At 40.1% G+C, this 23,406-nt stretch overlaps 2 protein-coding genes and 1 long non-coding RNA gene across 6 annotated transcripts in view; 1 reads left to right on the top strand and 2 right to left on the bottom strand.

Moving 5' to 3' along the window:
* The window catches only part of LOC138043892 (dehydrogenase/reductase SDR family member 7-like), a 13,808-nt gene extending 7,143 nt beyond the window's left edge, over positions 1–6,665 (bottom strand). Inside the window, exons 1-4 of the mRNA XM_068890406.1 lie at positions 6,344–6,665; positions 1,597–1,718; positions 870–1,062; positions 110–156 (exon numbers count right to left, since the gene is read on the bottom strand). Of these exons, the coding sequence (XP_068746507.1) occupies positions 110–156; positions 870–1,062; positions 1,597–1,718; positions 6,344–6,614 (633 nt within the window). The 5' untranslated portion in view covers positions 6,615–6,665. The remainder of the gene's footprint in view (positions 1–109; positions 157–869; positions 1,063–1,596; positions 1,719–6,343) is intronic.
* Positions 6,666–9,887: 3,222 nt separating this feature from the next.
* LOC138043887 (dehydrogenase/reductase SDR family member 7-like) lies at positions 9,888–20,735 on the bottom strand. Its single transcript, XM_068890403.1, has 7 exons — positions 20,333–20,735; positions 19,457–19,581; positions 16,408–16,600; positions 15,418–15,464; positions 13,930–14,049; positions 11,280–11,467; positions 9,888–10,507 (listed from the first exon to the last, which is right to left on the bottom strand). The coding sequence occupies exons 1-7, from the start codon at positions 20,601–20,603 to the stop codon at positions 10,459–10,461; spliced, it is 993 nt and encodes a 330-aa protein (XP_068746504.1). The 5' UTR covers positions 20,604–20,735; the 3' UTR covers positions 9,888–10,458.
* Positions 20,736–21,487: 752 nt separating this feature from the next.
* The window catches only part of LOC138043889 (uncharacterized), a 29,252-nt gene continuing 27,333 nt past the window's right edge, over positions 21,488–23,406 (top strand). For 3 of the 4 annotated variants that reach the window (XR_011131352.1, XR_011131355.1, XR_011131354.1), the window contains exon 1: positions 21,514–21,798. This is a non-coding gene — a long non-coding RNA (uncharacterized lncRNA). Of the gene's footprint in view, positions 21,799–23,406 lie in introns of all 4 variants that reach the window. The other variant, XR_011131353.1, reaches the window with a different exon arrangement.

Raw genomic sequence — 23,406 nt, 5'->3', positions numbered from 1 at the left:
AACATTCCGTTTTATCATTTTACCCTGAACTCCACCAAGGAATTCATTTTCCCAACAATATTATCAATATTGTGAAAACGATGCTACTCTCTCTAATTCTCTCACTCACATGCAATGCAAATTTGCTGGCTGAATAAGTAGATGAGAAAGGGCTACCTGTCAAGAAAAGTTTGAAATATTCAACCATTAATTTTTCCTTATAATGTTTTTACTCCAGCTAAACCTATGCTTTGTGTCAGACTAATATGACAACCATAACACGTCACAATTTGTTTAAAAATGCAAGTAAGGAATTCTGAAATTCAGTTAATAAAAATGCTGTTATGGAAAATTTTCACAAAAATTTGATTGCTCTACACATGGTTTCTCTGGTTTTAAGTTATTCTTTAGTAGGAGATGAATCATTTGTCTGGTGGATAACACCATTCACCTGTTAAATAGCCAGGTTCAGCTGTTACAAAACTTCACAAATGGAACAGTTTAAGGATGCTCTGAATCCACTCCAGAAAATGTTCCTAACTTTGCAGAGTTTTTTTCTTAGTGTGCTAATCACTTTCCAGCAATAAAAATTGGGGTCCATCGAGTTCATTTTGAGATCGAAGAATTTAAAGGTAGAAAAAATAGGGCATTTTTAGATGGCTCTTTTATTGCCATGGTAACCTCTAACACCCTCTTAAGGAGTACATATTATTCAGCAATTATTGGTATTTTATTATTGGGGTACCATAACATTGTCATTACCTAAAACAGTGTTGTAGAGTTAATCATCTACAAAGACATCTCCCTGGTTTGAGCCACCTTAATTCTAGGAAAAGGTGCAATAAACCTGGACCATTTCATCCATAACACTCAGTTTACTAAATAATTACCAAACTTTCCTGCACCACTGCTCACAACAACAATGTCTCCTTGCTGTTGCTGTATCATGTGTGGGAGAACTGCCTTTGTCAAAGAGATGGTTCCAACAAGGTTAAGATTTAAGAGGGCTCTGTCTACTTCAAGGGGTGTTTCCTTGATCCAGGAGACTTGTCCTCTGGCTCCATTATTGACCAAAATATCAACCTAGATAGGAAATAAGGATAATCTTTAAAACCTTTGCTAATTTTACTTTGAAATGATAATGCATAAAATAGTGTTTCATTGAAAAATAATTGATTTGAACTCACCATGGAATACGGACAGGGAAAGATATCCAAGCAACTATCACATACATGTACGATTGTACAGTCATTGTATCACATGGACTTTCTATTCCTGAGCATGCTCAGTTTGCAAATGACAAATGTATGTGGTATGAAAACTTGAAGTGATAATGACACTTCAGTCTTAAGTTACACTACTAAAAACCAACCATGATTACCCACAAAGGACAGAAATTCCACCATATACCATGTTTCCTTAGGTATCCATTGCCAATAGTGCGTTGGTTCTTAAACATCAACCAGGTTTCATAAACCTAGATCATATTATGCAGTGAGGCAGGGTCAAAATTTCAATTAATAAATATTATTATGGAGCGCATTCCGCAATTTCAGAATATTACATTACTGTTTAACAAGATGAATGCATTTTCCCGAGATTCTCAAGCTGATTTACCTTTCCAAAATGTTTCATAACATCAATAGTAAGGTTTCCATGTGTCTCAAACTGCAGCAAGTCCAGAGGAAGGACAAGGATATCTCGATCTTGAAATGATGGATAAAGAGCACTGGAAATAGCTGTAAAAACAATATACAGCAATAATATTGTTAAGCAAGACCTCTGCTCAATGTTTTTAGTGCAAAACAGTACACTGTGTTGCCTTGCTTTTCCTCTGCAAGAATGATAAGGAGAAAATAAAAAAATAAATAATAAGGGGTGTTCCTTCAGTCTTTAGATCCTACAACTCCTTGATTTGAAACTCCAGTCAGATCTTGTATTTGGATGACAAGTTCAACAGTGTAACAAAATTAATGTGTTCCACTACTGTAACTATGGATGGTCATGTTTACATTTGTATGAGTATGGGCTTTTCAGTTTGTTTCACCAGTTATCCTCATCATCAAAATAAAAAATAGGCAGGCGATGCGTACATGTGATAGTGCAGTAATGTACATGTACACAGCACTTTATTCCATAATTGTCAATTGAGATGGGTTTTGTTTTCCAGGAGATTCAAGGTTTGTCTTTGTGTAATATGCAGCTCTACTTGTACATGGTATTGTTTTGGTACTATAAATCACAGGAGTGCCATGGTAGATGTCTTAGGTAAATAGCCGGGCCCTGAGAATACATGTGGTTACTTGTAAAATACTAAACCCAGAAAGACTGAAGAAAGTAAAAGGGAATCAAGATACATTGGCTTTGAGGGTGACATGTTACTCATTTTCAAGTTCCCTTCTTTGCACCTCAAGTTTAAGCGTGTCTGAGATTTTGACACCTTTCCAAGACAAAATTGTACAGAAGTTAAGCGCTGTCGAACAGGGTTAGTATCTGGATGGGTGACCTCAAAATGTACGACTTGACGTGTCAGAAACATAGCACCAAAAATTCTATTTTAACGTTCCAAGATGCGAACTAAGCAAGGTACAGATTTTGTTAGCCTGCTTTATACAAAACAAATATTGACAAAAAAAGTAAATAATTGATACACAGTTTTTAGGAAGAACTGAAGCAAGTTTACAGGAAGTGTCAATCGAGAACGAAATATAATTTTTGCCATCAGCAACAACGTTTTCGACGTGAAAACAACATAAATCTTGAACCGTGAATATACAAAATTACCATCGGCGAAAAACATTTTGGGAGACTTTTGCTACATTCAATTTTCCTATCGTACTTTTGGCTGCTCAAGTAAATCGCAAAATCAAAAGTGACATCAATTCAGCCGGCCCTGTGATTAAGTTAAGTTACCTTGTACGTTTACTTGCGCAACAAAGGATACATCTGTGTCAAAATAATGGCAAGACACAGGATTTTTGTTTTTTTATCTTCAAGTGTAATAAAGTTTGACAAGAAATGTGCGAATTAAGCATAAAGATCACAATCACCCATCTCTTGAGGTTGACGATTGTTTCTGCAAAGTCCAAAATTTACTCTCCTAGATTAGGTTATTTATCACCAGGTAATTCCATCGTTTTGGAAATAGCAGCTGCTTTATTATTCATCAGCGTCACAAATTCTTGCCCATTTTGGAGCTCATTTTGATGAAACTCAAGCACGCTTTCAACAGACCGGTTTATGTTCGTGAGTTACGCACGCGCTGCAGGCCTATTGTCACCACTTACACTCTTACGCTCTTACACTCACACTCATACAACCCGGTGACATAGTGTGGGGGTTACAGCAGGTTTCATTTTTGAGACATCGGTATATATAAGCACTTTAAGACAAACTAGTGAGTGTGTTTAAATGGTTCGACTGTTGCTATGGTAAGGTATTACCTCACAATATTGAGTGCATTTTCTTGAGCAATGACTGTTGTTTCACATGGCACCACAACATTGCTATTTGGTGATTCAGTGTGATAGAGTCATTTTCTATAAATAGGACAGTTTACTGAAAGCAGAGCTTGTTTGAACCACCTTAAAGAGGAAAAATAATAATAGTTTGTACTCTTTAAAACCCAAAGACTTCAGTGAATTCTTATTCTACATCGTCCCTTTCCTTCATCGATCGATTGCATCCATGCTGTACACTCGTTCGTTGCATTGCACAAAGAGTCTGGGGACAAACACAGTTCCTCAATTTCATGCATTCCTGGGCATGCTTTCGTTATAAGTGCCCGTATGTTGAACAAAATGGCTTCAGGGAAGCGTGGTCATGATCTTTGTCAAATTCAGATTCTGGCCATTAAACTGGCATTTTCAGAGAAGAGTACACCCTGCTACAAATAGACACCTGTCAGCGAACTTTTAGCTTCAGCAAAGAAAGCAAATGCTCTGTATAACAAAGCACACACCTAAATGTAACCTTTGTATGGATTTGACAATTAAATGACGCAGTTTGTAAAATCTCCTGTTTTTTCACTGAATCTCCAGATCTAATCTGATTGAAGTGTCCCCAATTAGTCCATTAACCCATCGACCCCTGGGAGTGAGAAACTCTTTTTCTCCAGAGTACCTTCCAAATATGGCTGTGCAAAGTCAGCCATCACAAAAAAAAGTTTTTTTTCTCAAAAAGTACTTTCAGTTAGGGGGAAAGACATACATCATTTTAAAGCTACGAAAATAAGCTTTCCAAAAACATAACTTCTTTACATAGAACTACAACATTTGATAAAAAAAGAAATGGGAAAGAAAAAACAAAAAAAAGACCATTAAAATCAGTCAATTACGAATTTTTTAATGAGCAACAAAAATGTTCCTCATTTTATCAGCTTTCTTGGACCAAAATTTGACAAAAAACTGATGAGGCACGAATATTTTTGGATTTTTAGGAGTAATCGGATTAGCGATCAATGCGTACAGGCGGCGAAATAAAAGATAGAAAAACCCTCAACTTGGCGCGTAACATTGTTTCGTTGCAAGTTTGGGTCGATGTCTGCCGTTTTTCACCTTGCATGATCAACTTGTTGCACAACAAAAACATTTGTTGCGGGTTGAAGAAAGTTGTTGCGAAAAGTTGAGCGCGGATCTACTCTGAGCAACAAATTTTGGCTTTGATGCTCGTTTTTCATCAAGCTCACAACTTGTCGCGCAACAAATGTGCTCGTGTACTAGCAAATCAACCAATCAGCGCGCTGCATTTCTTCAACCCGCAACAAATGTTTTTCTTGCGTGTCAAGTTGATCACGCAAGGTGAAAAACGTGAAACATCAACCAAAATTTGCAACGAAACAATGTTGCGCGACAAGTTGAGGGTTTTTATATCTCGTCTTTCGCCGCCTCAATATGATAATGCAATAAAAGTGTCAAATTTGCGACCCGTTGCTAACGGCAACGAGACTGATGACATTACGAATAATCGACCTCTGTTGGCCAAAAATCACCCAAATCACCGATTTTTCGACGGAACATTCATCCCAGAGGATAAAATAATTCGCTGGACATGTAATATGTAAGATTTGAAGCAAGAACAAGCGAGTATTTTGAGCAAAAACACAATCCTGTGTAATGACAACAACATGTGGCGAGTTTACGGCTGCGAAAATAATCTTACCTTTTCAGCGATTTCAAGGCTTGAAATTCCATCAAATGAACCAAAATCCTTTTCTTTATCCTTTCCGATGCCTGAAGTGTTATTTTTTGGCTGAAAAACTTTAGTAAGCTCCGCGATCGGTTGAATTCTTGAAGTAGAATGCCCGTTGTGTAGGTGTAACGAAAGCTACAAAGTCGAGTTTTTCAGGGAAACTGGGGCCATATCGCCCCAGTAAACACGCCAAATTTCAGAGCGATCAATCTATTTGGAATCCATTTGAGGTCCCCCTGGAGAAAAAGATTTTGCTTTTGATTTTGAATTTGCTCTGTCTGAACAGCTGATTGTGCTTGTCAACAGCGGTGGTTCAGGAGTCAATGGGTATTAAAGGTTAAATAATACCGCGTACCGGTGGCTCAGTTGGTTGAGCATCGGGCTGTCATGCGGGAGGTCACGGGTTCGAAACCCGGCCGGATCAACACTCAGGATCTTAAAATAACTGAGGAGAAAGTGCTGCCTTTGTAATTTCATCTGCAAATTGTTAGACTTTCAAGTCCCTGTGGGACATTAAGAGAAGAGTTGGGGATAAAGTCCCCGGTGTTGTGGCTGTCCTGTTCTCTCCAGCAGAAGTGGCCGGCTCTAAAAAGGCTTGTGGTGTATAAGGCCACCTAAGCAGAAACAGCCACAAGTCAAAAAAGGACTTTGCCGAGTGCTGGAACATGTAGATGTAAATGTACATGAAGCACGTGCTATCTCGTGGGATCCCTTCCCATAGTAACAAGCTGAATTTTGTAATTATTATTGTTTTCATGGAGGGGCTGTACGAGAGTTAAGATTTATCTAAGATATACCAAATTGTTAACTCAAAGTTGTACCCATTTGATACTAGTAAGATTCTTTGTGCATTGTACGTAGGATTCACATATGGAAATTCCTGGAACAAAACCGTTTATTCCCAACGGGTTTGAATATTGGGTACAACATTGTGTCAGCCGATTTGGTCTTGCAAATGCATGTGGTAACAGGGCATTCTTTGTTCTTTTTTAGCTCCCTGGATACTAAGGAAACTTTCGCCCCTATCGCTCCCAAGCTAGTGTTCTTTTCTCTGGGTCCAAGAGGCGTATTTCGTTCGCTGCGAAACATATAAGCTTATGCAATTAAAATGTATCGCGATCGTACGTGACATGAATAAATGATACGAATTCATGTATAATACAAAGCTTCTTACCGACGCATTTTTGCTTAACTCTTTCCAATTCATCTTTCCTCCTTGCTGAAAGCACTAATTTGCAACCAGATTTCGCCAGTTCGTAAGCCAAATATTCTCCGATCCCGCTTGAAGCGCCCGTTATCCAAACCACTTTCCCTTGCAACGCTACAGTGGCATTCTTGCCAAACATTTCGTAAAACAACAGCAGAAAATCGGCATCCTGGTATTTTGCAAGTAAGAAACACAAGAGAGGCAAGACTACGGCTAAAATCAATAGGGTACGACCCATCGCTTATAATTAACACCAAAAGACGAAGTGTAGACTGGTGTGAAGGGTCGGTTAAGGTCACATGGCAATGTGAGTACTCAAGCGTAACCAATAGATACGCGATCTGAAGTGCATTCAAAGGGAACAATGGAAGTAACACACTCTCTCATTACTGTCTTTTCCGTTAAACCTGTAGAAATAAAGATATCAAGTGGAACAACAGTCAGATAACCTAAAAGACAAGGGCAAATTAGAGAATATAAAAATACGTGCTCTTCGTAGACTGACTTTTAACCGTGGACAATCTTCCTGTCGGTGTACGTTGGATCAGTGGCTTGATGTGATCAGCGTACTTTACAAGTTGAGAAACTAAATATTTTAAGCAAGAGCCGTTACAACGTAGATTTGATTTTAGTCAAATCTACGTTGTATCGGCTCTTGCTTAAAATATTTATTTAAAGAACCCTGCGATCTGATTGGTTCTTGGCGCTTTACCGTGCCTGTGCAAATTGCCTGTGCAGTGGAAAAACCGCGCCAAGAACCAATTACGTTACAGGATTGTTTGCCTCGCCCTTTTGGAAGAGAAAATAAATTAAACTTACTTCTCCGCATTCGTAAACACTTTTGTTTGATATAAATCGATGATTTTCGAACAAAGCCAAAAGGTGACAAAGGCCAGAAGTGCTCCGTTGCGTGACGACACTAGGGACTTTAATGTGATCCACCTTCCCACACGCTTGCCGTGGGAGAACAGTTTTGCTGTTCCCAACCCAGCTTACTACATGTATTGCATGTGAAGCTGCCAATTAAAGGGGTGCTAAAGTCACCTGCTTAGTATGTTAGCTACGCCGTGCTGATGAGGTCTAGCAAGGCCGAAAAAGCTGTCTATGGCTGCTAATTGACCGGCTGAAATGGTTGTGCGCATGCGTGATGTGTTAGCGTGTGTCACCTGGGGCCTGTTTCCATGGACTTACAATCTTAACGGAGAAGTAATATGTAGAGTTTCCGTTTACTGCGGTGAGAATTTTGGCCGGAAAAACCTTTTCATTCGAAAACAAACGCTACAACAAGCTGCAAAATTAGTGGAGACACTTAATCTTCTTGGAGCGTTATTTAATTACCTATTATCTCCCACACTGCAGCCTCCCTCCCCTCCCCCCACCCCTTCCTTATCGGTGTTGCTAGCAATGCAAAAAAAGTGCTGAAAACTTGCACAGTCAACATTGAAAGGGGGAGGGGGAGGGCGGAAGTGGGAAAGGTTGGAATTGTAGATACTGCGGGTATTGTTAGCTAGAAAAGCTGTTTTTTAATGGGAGTGTCTCATCAATTTTGAGACCTGTTGCAGCAACTTCTATAAGACCCCAAATTGTTGCTTTTTTTGATTTTCATCTTATGCGTGTGCATTTAAGATTTTGCTGTCTCGTCTCGGGTAGTCGAGCAAAGCTATTTACATGCGAAGAAGGTTGTCTCGCCTGCCAGGGTTACCCCATACGTACCCCCCCCCCCCCCCCATATATGCAAAACACGGTATAAAAGTCTAAAAGCCCGAAACTCAGTGCTGCATATTAATTCAGCCGTGTACACACGCATTGCACTCTTAAACTACTGAGTCTTTGACGTCATTTTGTCTTCGATTCAACTCTGTCAAGATTTTAAATTTAGTGATGGCGATCAGTTAAATAGGTAAATTACAGTTAAAATAAATAGGTGTCTTTTTTAAATCAAGGATTAAAACTTGGGTCACTTGCTATTTAGTTAACATAGTTTTGAAATCCAAAGAAAAATAAAGATTGATTTTTTTTGGTCATAGTAGCACTTTAAAGGTCGCCTGCTTTCTGTTTCATTTTCCCTTTCTTTCTCGTCTTCCCTCGTCCCTCGTCTTTCGTTGTACGAAATATTTTTAAAAAACTTCGTTTTTTGAGTCTCTTCAAAATGTTTGCTTCCTTTACCAAAACGCAGTGTAAAATGCATTACGCTGGCCATGCAACTTCCCGCCATAAAAACCACGTGTTCCAGCACTAGCAGTGCGACATTTCGTATACCGGCTTTCATGAAAAGTTGGACGTATACCTACGGACGGACGTCGTGTGATGACGTCATAACCGAAATCTTTTGCATCGATATATAGATCACTATATAGATGTTATAAACTAGCGTGAGGTCCGAACTGGGAAAACGTTGGATGAGGTTGCTTTTTTCCTTTGCAAGTTTCAGGCTCGGTCCATAAATTTGCAAAAGGAAAGACGTCAACATTTTCCCTGTACGGATCGAACAACCTCGTTCAATAGGGTTTTTATTGTATTGGCGGTACTCGGCCGCCTTGCCAGTGTTTTCTTCATCATCTTCCAATTCTTTTTCGGTATTTGCCTCTTCGCCTGCTTCTGTTAACGGTTCTGGAAAGTAAAATTCGTACTGGAACTCCGGCACGCTAAATAAAAAAAAAACATTTCTCGCATTTTTCTTTTTATGTTCGAAAAAATGGAAACAAAAATTGAAATCGGAACAGTTTGCCGACCTTTATACGCTGCTTCGTGACCAGTCCATCTTAGCGGTCCGTATTGTAAAATTCGAACCGCTCCGAGAACCAATCAGAATTCTCGTTTTCATCTTGGACCAGTTGGCGTGTATAATAAATTTTCTTATTATATCTCTCAGATAGTACGCGCGCTGTAATTGGCTAAATTAGCGGGCCGTATTCTACAGTACGGCCCGCTGTACAGCCTGCCTAATTTAAAATTTCGGCAAAACATCATCTAGCGAGTTTTTCATGTCATCTCTGTTGCATAAACTTGTACTGAAAACTGTTTGAATCTTGCAAGCAACTATTTCAAACTTAACAGCCAAGAAGATTTAGTTTTTGGGATTTTGGCAAGGCATTCTTTGTGGCAGTTGAACCTTCCGCTTCACTTTGACTAGTTTCCTTGCCCGCGCGCCGGTTAACCTCTGAGATATAATAAATATCTTACTAACCTCGTTTTCTCGGTCCGTACTGTAAGTTACGGATCCTCGTTTTTTCCCGTTGATTTATGGGAAAAAACTCGGTCCGTAACTTACAGTACGGACCTCGAACTCGGTTAGTAAGAGGTATGTAAAAGAAGGCAAAGGACAATTAGTCCTCTCTCTTTTGGCACTGAAATGAAATGCCGCCAGTCGTTTTCAGTTTAACTGTGTTTTAACAGGATTTAAACGTTTATGAACGCGACCGATTTGAGTGGCGGCATTTGATTTGGTGAATTTGATCTGGCGCGACTTTTTCAAGCAATGAAGAGCGAACCCAAGAAGACAAGTGCCCGTGAATGAAAGGTTTCTTTATTGATCTTAAGGCAATGTATATGTGAATGAGGTAATAACGGAGCGCTTGTTAAAGTTCTTTACTTTGAGAAAGGGGGTTTTCAATAGAGAAGAGTAGATATGGGGTGTCTATTAAAAAAAGGCATTTTTACCTAACAAATAGTAATTAAGTGCGCCTTAACAACGCTCTCACTTTGTTTACATTTCGATTAGTGCAGTTTTTTTTACAGAACTGTCAACTTTGTGAAATACATGAAAGACCTATATTATTTTTCACTACAGTTCCTCAAAAATCTCAATTTTAGTTGCTGAGTAACAACGGAGATTTGTTTAGGTAAAGCTCTTTCGAAATACAGTGGAAAAAGTCAAAACTTTTCAACTTTGGTAGTGGTATTTATGGAACAATTTCTATTCTGTTACAGAGTCATAGTTGATAAAAACAAGCCTGAAGCCTCTGTTAGACCAAGAGATTATATAATCTCTTGGTTCGACCCAGTCCTTTCATCAGAAACGGAGCGTTCATTAATCATTTACGGTCACAAACTCAACAAAATTGCTGTGACACTAGGCTAACTTATAACGTTTGTGCAGCAATGTAGTTCGGTGAAATTGTCTTCATAACCCTGTAGACAGAAAAAGACAAAGCATAGTCTAAATCTGCTAATTAAAAGTAGTCTCAGACAATTGAATACATGTACCTCGTCTACCATAATCAAGGGCCTTCCCAAGAATATTCAGACAAGAAAAAAGGCTGGGGTTCAGAACCAGCGTCCTCCCGCACGGTTATCCGACGTTAAAACTAAATTAGCCAACAGCTGCCAACCAGATCTCATGGTAAATGTACCACACCACTCACAAACGAGCAAAATCCACATCACCTTCTGCTACTTATTACCGTCAAAAAAAAGAGAAATTTACTCCCGATTCATCGTCATTTCTTCATTATTCAGACGCAAAATTTTCACTTTGTTTTTTTGGATCCACAACTGCGCTGATTCCTCTTTTGTACTTGAATTTTGTCGCGGGCGCGACAACCAAAACGGAAAAAAAGGGTTAAAAAACTGTTTGTACCAGTAACTTATAGAAAGTATTATGTCTTAAAGCAGGTTTTTTCAACAAAAACAAAAAAAAGTTTTTTTCAACACATCAAAAGTAATGCCACAATGTATAGCTTCTGGATTTACTTCACTACGCTTAGTAATTGGAAAAATTTGTAGAAGTAATACGACTACATGTTGTCCAGTTTGCACCAACCTGGACATGAAGGAATCATCACCAAATACTTACGACAGCGCTAAGTTATATTTTGGAGTGACGTTTTCTTTTACGTTGCCGTTGTTCTTGCTTAAAATCCACATTTCAAGGACATTAAGTTTAAGACAAATTCTAACGTACCATTTGAAGAGGTTCGGAAAGTACTGGCTCAAATAATAAAAGAAGAGCACTGGATGTTCTGATATCCACACTTCATCCAAGTTATTTGCCATGCTCACCACCATCAACTTCGCACAGCGCTCAGTGGGCATTTTTTCCTCTAATTTTAGTTTTTCAACATGATCGTAAATGGGCGTGTCCTTAAATTCCTGCAAAAATAAATTTAAAAAGGCAACTCAAACCAAGTGTTTAATACATCTAAGTCAGTTAAACTTGGGGAGCTGTCAAGTCCTCGCCTCTTGGTAGTTTGGAATTTAAGCCATGTTATGATTATTGTGAATAGAGCGCTAAGGATCGCTAAGTACAGTTTCACAATAAACAAAACATGAAAACCCTGTCAAAAAGCTCCATTCCTTACTCAAATTCCCTGTAACAGAGTGAAGTTTCGAATGGTATTTTGAGACAGGGCAAGGGGATGACGTTTTTCGCAAGCCCTGCACTTGATGGCGCAATCCGACGAAAACAATCAAACATGTTTGTTTCTCCGAAATCGAAAGAGAAAAATTGTTGACTTTGTGCTAAAGGTATCAGAAACAAAGACGAAATAAAACGAAAGCTTATAATTACGATCTCGAGTCGCCGCTTGGGAAGGGGATCTCTAGTGATACTTCTTTGGACCAACACATCCTGCCGTAAATTGTGCTGATAGAAACGAACACTAGGTCGAAAAAAAGCTTCGAATCGTCAGATAGGCTTCAGGTGTAGGAGACGTGCTATACCGGGATTAAAAGACATGCTAGACCGAGAACAAAAGTAGAGATAAGCTTACATCTTAGTGAAACTTATGCGCCGATCAAATCAAAACTTCAACATCCCCCCCCCCCCCCCCCGGGCAAACTCCGGGCATTTGACTATCCTCTGTGCCCGGGGAGTGGGGAATTTGACCTTTGCTTGCTTGGAGTGGGGAAATTGAACCAGAAGAGTCAGGTTTCAAATGATTTTTTTTTTTCGAGCGCCGAAGTCGCGAACAACCATAAAACACGTTGTTTGGACGGGATGGAAGAGTTTAAAGGAAGAGATATAGCATTTGCGAGCGATTGGCTTACAAAAAAGGTCTTCAAAAGTTGGGGACAGACAGACACATCCGACGACAGGGTAGGGCATTTGAACACTATTTTGGCCCGAGGGGGCGGGAATTTGAACGATCCAATCACCAGGAATTCCAAACACCAGTTTATACCTAAGATTTAAAAATCTGTTGTCTCCTGTAGCTCCAAATGACGCTGTGGTGCCACGAAATCAGTGGAACGATTACGAAGACGATAGCATTGCAATCCTTTCCAAGTAAACGATCAAAAGCGAACGGGGCTAGCTCAAAGGTCACACTTTTCCCAGCTCCGGTTGGAGCAGACACAAGCACATCTCTGCAAGATAGATATGCTTGAATTGTTTTCCCCTGATAGTCGCGCAGGTCAGAATATCCTGTGGCCTTAGTAGCCTTAGTCACGCTTTACTGCATATGGCAAATTTTGATTGACAACTCTATCCCCTGGGATCCACCGGGACAAATCTGATTGGTCTAGCTCAGCGACCCGTTTTTGGAAAGGAAAGGAACTTTATTTAAGTGTCTAGGCGTTCTAGCGCTGGAGCACTAATTGGGAACACCGTAAACTGAAATTAACAATTAACACAAATCAAGTCAAATGTTGGTTTTTGAGGAGAGGGGAAACTGGAGTACCCGGAGAAAACCTCTCGGTGCAGAGTAGAGAACCAACAAACTCAATCCACATATGACGCCGGATCTGGGAATCGAACCCAGAGGGGTGCTCTCACCACTGCGCCATCCCTGCACCTGGGTCGCTAAAATTGGCGCCAATCAAGTATGAAAAGTCCTATGTCCCGCGCGCCATCTACATGAGACGAAGGACTTTCCGTAAGTCTACATTTGATTCAACAAAGCTTCACGAGGTGCCCGGTATTCAATTCCAGGCTTCAACCTCGGTTGTTACTGTGGATACGGAGATGGATACGTCATGGAAAGACCGATGAGTGCGCACGCACATTTCCAACAATGTTGAAAGAGGGGAAAAAACGGCTTCTACTTCACTCAATATTTACACGGAAACAAAAGAAATTTTGAAGCAATGTTTTAATTGCCTTTAAACTCATTCAGCATCGATTTAACTTCGTTTCAACAAGTTTCAACGCGTTTCAAAGAAGGCGGTGCCCAAACGGTTCAACAAATCAAGCGGATGATGAAGCAAGTGTTGAAATCGTTTGCCCGGGCCTTAAACATTTGCAGATGAAATTACAAAGGCAGCACTTTCTCCTCAGTTAGTTTAAGATCCTGAGTGTTGATCCGACCAGGGTTCGAACCAGCGACCTCCTGCATGACAGCCCGATGCTCAATCAACGTTAACAGATCGAACCACCGGTGCGGAGTGGAAGTTTTGCTCCCAGCTGAAAACCACTTAGCGGTTCTGTTTATGCGGACTGCAAGATATTAAGAGAGGCGTTGGGACGGCGTAAATGCAGCCTTCCCAGCCTCTCGCGCTCCGCAACAACAGAACCGCCAGCTACTCAGGCTAAAAAATGCTGAACGTTTTTTTTTTTAAGTCTGAGCCCTTTTATTGAGAGGAATTGAAATGAAAATCCCATTTAGTTTACTTACCACATTTATGTCCTCAGTGAAAGCAACCTTTTCGATATTTGATTCAACAGGACCTGGACAGATGATCTGAACACCAATGTTGCGCTCTGCCAACTCTAGCCGGGCAGTATCAAAGTAGCCCTGGTTAAGAAAATGTAGTAATTCTGTTTATTGCGTTCGACGCAGGAGAACGCTTCCTAATTTTGTTCGGAATATGACGATCTGGTGTGATGTCCTTAGCGAAACGATTTGAGAATTTTCTCTGTAAGGACAACAAAACAGCCGCGCCGCAGATTCTTTAAATTTGTTGTTCGCAGGGGCACTTGCACAAGTATTGCGCGGGGACTGGGTTCCCTACTTTCTGATTTGTTCCCCGCGGTTCAATGATCCAAGATTAATTCTGGAACATACGAATGAAACAATTGAAAGACCTTTCTCAAAGGAAGCCAATTTTGCATTCTTCAATCTGGTACTATTACATTAGAATTTGGTATTTTGGGAGTAAATTATCGGTGTCCGACATTTGCAGACTGCAGACAAATAGCGCTGATAAACAGTATTTAAGTCTAAGAACCCATTTTAAAACGGTTAGATTTCAATTATTGAAAGCTAACCGTTTTAAAATGGGTTCTTAGTCTTAAATACTGTTTATCAGCGCTATTTGAAATGGGTGTTTAGACTTAAATACTGTTTATCAGCGCTATTTGTCTGCAGTCTGCAAATGTCAGACACCGTAAAGATTTACCACAATTTTCAATTCCTAAAGTATGCATGAATGATCGCCACAGTTCTAGTTTCATAGCCAACCTCGCCTCCAGGACGATTTTCCCTGGCTTGGAGGTGGCACGAGGTTGGTCTGATAGCGTAACACCCACGTCTCCTTTTCTCAAGAGGAGAACATCCAAACAAGTCTAGAAACCAAGGCCAAATTGCTCAAAGCAAGGTTAACATTGGCACTAACCATTGGTTAAGTTGTATTCGGAAATCTCTAAAATTGTAACGCAGGAGGATTGGCTTCAGAGCCCTAAACCCTAACCCTAACCCTAACCCTAACCCTAACACAGGTCTCAGGTCACAGGTCATTGTTTCACCAATAAGAAAATGACCTAAACAAAGGTTTTTAAGCCTAATGTTAGCATTTGTAAACGGTTAGGGTTGTTTTTGTATTGGAAAAACAATGATCTGTGACTTGTGCCTTCCCTTCTCAAACTAATTAATAATTCATAACCCAAAAACAAAAGAAAACATTACATTGTACCGTGAAGGAAGTTTGGATATGTGGTCTTAATTAGCATAAACTTTGGCCAACTTTGATCTCAAGTACAAATACTGATTCTTTTGAGAAGCAGTATCAAACACTCGAAGGAGTGTTTCATCGGATATCCAACCACCTCGAAATCGGTTAAAAAACTTGGCCTTCAGCCTCGTTTTTCAACTCGCTTCTCGGTGTTTGGATATCAGATGAAACACTCCTCCTCGTGTTTGATATATTACATCTTTTACACATACCTGCAATGCATGTTTGCTGGCAGTATATGAAGATCCAAAAGGGACAGCTGCATAATGGTTTTAAGATAAAGTTTAAAAACTTAAATTAACATTTAACACGCTCACAAGAAGCCAAACGTGCCAACCCAATACACACATTCAATTTAAGGTGATTGCATGTCTCAAAAAGCAAGGGTTGGACAAAGATGAATTTGAAAGAATTAACAATTCGTTCATGCATGCTTTATATATTGATGTCTGTGCAGAGGGTTGAAGAAAGCTAACAGCGACTCTTAGTAGTCACACCCCAAGGAAATTCTAGCGTTTGTGGTGTCTCTCGGCCATCTTAAACAAACGAAAAAGAACTTAAAATGAATAAATTTCCATGGCAAAACGTGAATGAAATACATGATACATTTGTTTTAACTGCACAAAGGGAAAGGATGGCATACTCAGTTTAACTGCACGAGAAACAAGGATGGCACTTCTTTCCTTTCAGTGTAGCTTAAGTAGCTTTAAATACCCGTAAAACGGAGCACTGATGGAGAGAGGGGAGTAAAATAAGCGCATCGACGACCTCGAGCTCAGGTTTGTCAGTTGAATTACTGGTACGAGTTATTGACGTCAAATATGGTTATTTTACGAGTTGGGAGCATGTTGTGGCTCATGTAAAATATGTGCCTGGCTCGCCACGAAAAGTTTCAAATGCAAGGTGTATAATGCGTCCTATATATATGCAGGATTCGAACTTAGGACCGCCGTAACAGCAGTTGGATGCTGTACCCATTGAGGAACTAGAACTCCTAGGGATCTACAGTACGTCATGTATATCGGGATACATTGTCCAATCAGGACCTAGGGTACATGTAGATCAACGCCCTATCCCCACTGCCACAGGAGTTCTAGTTAGCTCAATGGATAGGACATCCCTTGAGCAGAAACAATACCAAATAATAGCCAGGATTACGAGCGCAGCTACACTTCTGTCAAGTTTACCGTTTAAACGCTTACCAAACTTTCCAAGAGCACTGCTCACAACAACAATCTTTCCCTTTTGCTGTTGTATCATGTATGGAAGAACCTGCTTCGTCAAGGAGATGGTCCCAATAGTGTTAATATCCATAATAGTCCTATCGACTTCCAGGGAACCCTTTTCCACTAAAGACCTTGACCCCCGAGCTGCATTATTGACTAAGATGTCAACCTAACCAAGAAAATCACTAATATTCAATTCCACACACCAGTCCTAATCAGGTTATGACAGGTTTCATTATATACATTTCAAAAATTTAGTAACTTCATATTGTCAAACTTGAGGAGTGTGTTCCTTATTAGAAAATTAGTTAATAAAAATGTAAAACTCAAAGAAAAATGATAGGGGAAATATAAAGAGCTCTTTCCCGCAGCCCAGCGGCCCACGGCCCGCGGTGGCCCGGCGGCCCGGCTGCCCTGAGGCCTGGAGGCCCGGTAGCCCAGTCCTGATTTTCCACAGTTTTTTTGTCCAGCGGTAAATCCATGCGCATGCAGAGATCTGCATCGGGTTTGGGTGTGCAAAATGGATGACGGTGAGTTTGAATTCGTTTACCAATTTACTCATTTGAATCCTTGTTTCTGTTTGTTGTTGTAAATGGACAAAAACAACAGAGAATGACAACATTTTTCACTTAGCAACATGTAACAAAAGAAAGGATCGAAAAGGATTGAAATGATTATTAAAATGATAAACGAATTCAAGCTCACTGTCTTTCATTTCGCGCCCAAACCCGATGCAAATCTGTGCATGCGCATGGATTTACCGCTGGACAAACTGTGTGGGCCTCGGCCACCGGGCTACCGGGCCTCCGGGCCATCGCGGGCCGTGGGCCGCGCGCCGCTGGGCCTTCAGGCTGCCAGGCCCCTGGGCCGTGGCAGGCCGTCGGCCGCAGGCCCCTGGGCTGTGGGCGTGCTTTCAGCAAAACCCGACTTTTGTCAGAGTATATAATTCCATTTTCTCAATCCCCCCCCCCCCCCTAAAGTATTCCTAGATGAAAAGACACTGTGCAAGTTCTCATTATGTTGTTTGATGAACCCAGGCAGACTTAACAATTGAACTTGTTTGGCTAAAAAATTCAAACACTTCGTTTGCCGATAGAGCTCAGAGACCTTGATGTATCAATAAAAATAAATAGACCAATATCATTCGGCTCACTCAATGTTGTACCCAATTCAAATCTCTAGGGGTCAAGATGCTTTGTGTATTGCATTTGCATGATAACGTAGTATTCACATTTAAATAATATGGAAATTAATACTTGGAACAAAACGTTTTATTCTCAAAGGATTTGAATTAGGTACAACATTGAGTTAGCTGAATTGGTCTATTATATTAACTGACAAACCTTACGAAAATATGTTTTTTGAGTGAGAGAGACAGAGATTCTGAGTATAATTAAAGTGTATGTATGTATGTATGCATTATTTTAATTTTGCATGCTTGTAGTGAGCAGATTTTCAAAAAGCGTTCAACTCTTAGAAGAACATGTGATTAATGATTAGTTGTAAATCAGTTCAGACCTTCAAGATTGACTTATCGTTTGATGCATGTATGATGTAAGTAATATGAGTGGGAGACCTGTAAGGATATTCACAATGGAAAGCTAATAACCCATTGACCCCCTGGGAGTGTGACTTGACAAATTTTACTCTGTCTAACACCAGACGATTGCACTTGTCAACTGGGGGGACCCTGAGGCACCTGAGGACTGAATGGGTTTAATTAAGTGAGCTTAGTCCCCATACAGATCTCCCACATATTTTGCACCTAATTTGTGAAATGAACAGATATGTCAAGAAATACATGTAATTATATGCATGTCAATTTTGATACACCTCACAGTGTCCCTGTGCTCTTCTCCCTAACTTTCACATTATTTGTGTCTAGAAACACAGACAATTCACAATGTGTCTCCTATCCTCCAATCAAATTGAGGATAAATAGCTGCAGTATATGAATCTAACACTTACGTCATAAACTCATTGCTGAAAATGCTTAGAATTAATTACATTTTCATGTTGGATGACGAAATTGGGCATGAATTTAATTAACGGCATTTCTGGACAAGGTAAGAATGAAGGACTGAGATAGCAGGTTCTCAGTTGTCTTTAGTTTCATGTAGTAATCTGTATCCAAATAATATGATGATCATTCTGTAATTCAAGTACAGAAAACTATAAATCAAAGCAACAATTAACCTGTATGATTTTCAGGCATAGATACCACATGACCTGAATGCCACATTTTCATTGACTATCACTCTTGGTAGAATGATTGATAACTATTATTAATAACAAATAAATGAATTTACAAGTGCATTATATTGATTAAGCAGAGCATAAGTAACTAGTAAGTTCTAAATAGACGAGCAATATTAACACAGTGGGCAGTAAAATGCATTTTGCCAATATCAACATTGTTCACAAAAACTAGCGTGTTATGGTAGGTGATCCAGTCTGACTTCAAAGGTATTGAGAATAGGTTCTTTACAAACTTTATATGTTGCAGAACTGATCTCAATAATATTATCATTTATGCTTTTTGGCTGCTCAGTGGCATATATTTGGCTGTTTGCTGAAAACATGGTGGCGTGAATGGGCCTCTGTGGTGATTGTTCTGTGGGTTGCCTGTGTAACCTCTCCTTGTAGTGTATTCTGTGTATAGTGAATAAAGTAAGATGGCGGACTGAAAACTTTAGTGTGTTTTCTGGACTGTAATCTGTTTGCATTGTGGAAAAGCCTGGAGTACAGACATTACAGACTCTAATGCGTGATGGTGCACTTTCACTCTTGAGGTCCTCCCAGGAACTTATAGAACATGGGAGCATGGCCAATTTGAACTGGGGAACAGGGAAACAAAGACAACATATCTTACGGAACAAGGAAACAAAAACCGTTTTAGGAATCAAAAAGTTGAGAACAACTTTGGAAGTGGAAAAGGGAAGGACTTCCACCCCATCCCCCCCCCCCCCCCCCATTCCTGGGAAGGCCTCACTCCTCTAATCATCAAATTAATTCAACATTTTACCTTTCCAAAGTGGTTGATAACATCTTCAGTAAGCTTTTCATGAGTGTTAAATTGTGACAAGTCCAGAGGAAGGACAAGGATATCTTGATCTTTTTTAAATGATGGATGAAGAGCACTGGAAATAGCTGTAAAAACATAATTCACATTGTAAAAAATTAAAACTCACTTTTGATCATACAGAACCACTACCCAAGTTGTACACCAGCCTTCAAGAATCCATCCTAGAATTAATGTATTTCCACAGAGGGAAGGTTGTTGTTGCAGTTTTGCAACCAGGCTGAAACATTGATTATTTCATGCCTCCATATTTTGGGAAATAATTTGGTTTGGTTTATTTTGATCTCGCCAAAAAGGCTTCTCGGGGACCCCACAGCTCAGTCAGATCTAGTCATTACTGTAACACAATGCAACCTACAGTAGCCCTGCATGGCGTGATTACGTAATACGTTCGTGAGAGGCTTTCTCAATGGTTTTTTCACGTCTATTATCGATGAATAATCACATTATTTTTCTCGTGCAATTAAATAAAAAATCAGCACTCGCAATTTTTTTTGCGAAGAGTAAAAAATGCACTGACCCGAATTTCGTTCGTGTTTGAAAAAAATTATTTGTTCTCATTTATTCCGAATTGCACTCAAAATCATTTGATTACCTATACTATTTCATTCCAAAATTTAATAAAAGTTAACCAGTCGGTTCAAAATGAAGAATGTAAATTGCCAAGAACGTTTCCCCGTGAATTGTTCTTCGCATGTAACCTCAGAAAGGCGATTGCATAATAATCGGAATGCGTTAACAGTGGAACTGTTCATGTTTCATTTTGCACTGAGTCTGCTGCAGTCTGCAGTTCTGACCTTGAAGGGTCGTTGACCTTACCGATACACTTTTCCTTAACTCTCTCTAGTTCTTCTTTTCTCCTTGCTGAAAGCACCAATTTGCTGCCATATTTCGCCAGTTCATATGCTAAATATTCCCCGATTCCGCTTGAAGCCCCAGTTATCCAAATAACTTTTCCACGAAATGCAATGGTGGGATCTTGACCTAAAAACTCGTACAACAGCAACAGAAAATCTGCATCTTGGAATCGCACTAACAAGAAACACAGGAGAGGGAATAAAAAGGCAAGAATTAATAGTGTACGACTCATCGCTGATGCTGATGTAGGGATAGCCGAGTGTAAAAGTGACGAAGGACTTTGACCTATTCCTTAACAATGGCAGCGTTTATCATCAATTACAAATGAAGAAAAGAAATTAGCATTGTTAAGAAATTTCAATATGCTCACGATATCTCGTGAAATCATAGGCAGCCCAAGTTCGCGTCACTAGAGAGCGTGTAATAATTGATTACTAGTGGAAGATGACCTTTGAGTAAAAGCGGTGTTGCGTTACAGGCAGCCGTTGAGAATTTAAACGCGTTGTAAGGCTTTGTATGGGAAATAACATACCGAAGATTATGAAGCCTAAAAAACGCTCAATTTAACGTTCATTCAATAAAAATAATAAAAATGACTTACCTCTGGTGTATTTTTGTGCCTTTTGGAGCTTATTTTACCGTTTCGGGAATTCCGTGTTTTCAATGTTCTAAGACGAAGTCAAGGCTGCACACTACGATTCCAACCGTTGTCAGCTCAGAGGCGGTTTGCGACTCGAAAATCCATCCCTGCCGCGATTTTTTCATGCAAAGCTAAAGCCACATCATTTGCGAACCTCGGTGAATGTTTCGTCGTCAAAAATCCCCACGCACTTGGCTGGAAATGAGCATTTTCTTCTTCCGATTACACGATAGCTGATGAAGTTAACGGCTGGTGACACTGTTACTGTATCATGACACGGAGCTTGGATCCGAGGTCAAATCAACTCCACCCGACGAGGTACAGTCATTTCATGTACAACACTTACCCCGTCCCCACAGCGGCTTCTCGAAGAGCTCCATGGTTACGAGAAGCCGCTGTGGGGACGGGGTAAGTGTTGTACATGAAATGACTGTACCTCGTCGGGTGGAGTTGATTTGACCTCGGATCCAAGCTCCGTGTCATGATACAGTGTCACCAGCCGTTAACTTCATCAGCTATCGTGTAATCGGAAGAAGAAAATGCTCATTTCCAGCCAAGTGCGTGAGGATTTTTGACGACGAAACATTCACCGAGGTTCGCAAATGATGTGGCTTTAGCTTTGCATGAAAAAATCGCGGCAGGGATGGATTTTCGAGTCGCAAACCGCCTCTGAGCTGACAACGGTCGGAATCGTAGTGTGCAGCCTTGACTTCGTCTTAGAACATTGAAAACACGGAATTCCCGAAACGGTAAAATAAGCTCCAAAAGGCACAAAAATACACCAGAGGTAAGTCATTTTTATTATTTTTATTGAATGAACGTTAAATTGAGCGTTTTTTAGGCTTCATAATCTTCGGTATGTTATTTCCCATACAAAGCCTTACAACGCGTTTAAATTCTCAACGGCTGCCTGTAACGCAACATCGCTTTTACTCAAAGGTCATCTTCCACTAGTAATCAATTATTACACGCTCTCTAGTGACGCGAACTTGGGCTGCCTATGGTGAAATTTATTTTTGGAGAACACGTTTGGTAACTTTTAGGGTGTCTCTGTTCGCCAGGCCCCAACCTCGTTCCCAGGGTCTCTCTTCTCTTCCTACATTGTCGTCAAGGACAATAGAGTCGTCTTTTCTCATCTGAGGTACGGAGTGCATTGGTAGTGCTCGATTTGCATATAAGAAAGGTATCAACTCGACCATGGCCCTTATCAAGTGCCAGCATACATGGTTCCAGTGACTGGATAAAAAAGCTAGTTCTGTAAGAATCCTGTCCTTTGATTTCAGCAGGGCGTTTGATTCTGTGACACAACATCGTTTCCAATATTAAAGTTGAAAGCCTTGAGAATCAATCCCTACATACATAAGTGGATCATTAGTTTTCTCCTCTGGTAGACTACAACGAGTCAACGTTGATGGTATGGAAACCGACTTTTTACCAACAAACAAAAGAGTACCGCAAGGAATTATCCTGGCCGGGCCCCATCATTTTCTTAGTGATGGTAAATGACATTCAGCAGTTCAGGCTCTGCACCCTTCTCAAAACGTCTTGGTTAAATATGCACATGATTTGACCCTGAGCATTCCTGTTGAAGATGGGTACGACGATAACGCTGATGGTGAAGTTAAAAATATCGCTGAGTGGGCCGACAACAATCGAATGGTCCTCAATTTAGACAAAACAGGGGAGATGGTACTTAATGGAAAGTGATCTAAACCACTTCCCGATCCTATTCAAGGGATAAAACGTCGAGACTGGTTAGAGCTTCTTGGAGTACCTTTTCAAGATAAGCCGTGTGACTGGGATAAACACTTTCAATTTATGATTAGTGAAGCTTGTGGGTGACTTTACATATTAAGAGTCTGCAAATTCTATGGTTATTCTAAGGAGGATCTGCATCTACTGTTCACTAGCCTAATAATGTCAGTGTTCTACTTTGCTATTGAGGTGTGGACGTTTGCACATGATACCAAGCACCTTGGCCAAATTGACAATTTCTTTCGTCGAGCGTACAAGTTTGGATACACAAGTAAGTAGTACAAGGTAAATGAAATCATTGAAGAATGCGACAGAAAGATGTGGGGCAATATAACTGCGAATTCTTCGCATCCACTGAACGTGTTATTACCCATGACGCGGAGTAGATCGTCAAGGTCACGTGGTCATAACTATGTACTACCCAAAGTTTCCACTGAAAGGTTCAAGCGCACTCTTGTGAACAGATGCCTATTAAAATTTGTGTAAATGTACTCTTTTTGGAATTTAGCAATTTATACGAGAGATAATTTTAGCTTCTTAATATTTTGTTACTTTTTTCTATAAACGTGAGCTCTCACGTTTGTTGAGAGGGTTTTTTCAATAAAGACTATTATTATATTATTACAATGGAGGCGTTCCA

Source organism: Montipora capricornis, chromosome 3, assembly GCF_036669925.1.
Source record: "Montipora capricornis isolate CH-2021 chromosome 3, ASM3666992v2, whole genome shotgun sequence".
NCBI classification, from domain to species: domain Eukaryota; kingdom Metazoa; phylum Cnidaria; class Anthozoa; order Scleractinia; family Acroporidae; genus Montipora; species Montipora capricornis.
This window is presented reverse-complemented; position numbering and strand designations above follow the sequence as displayed.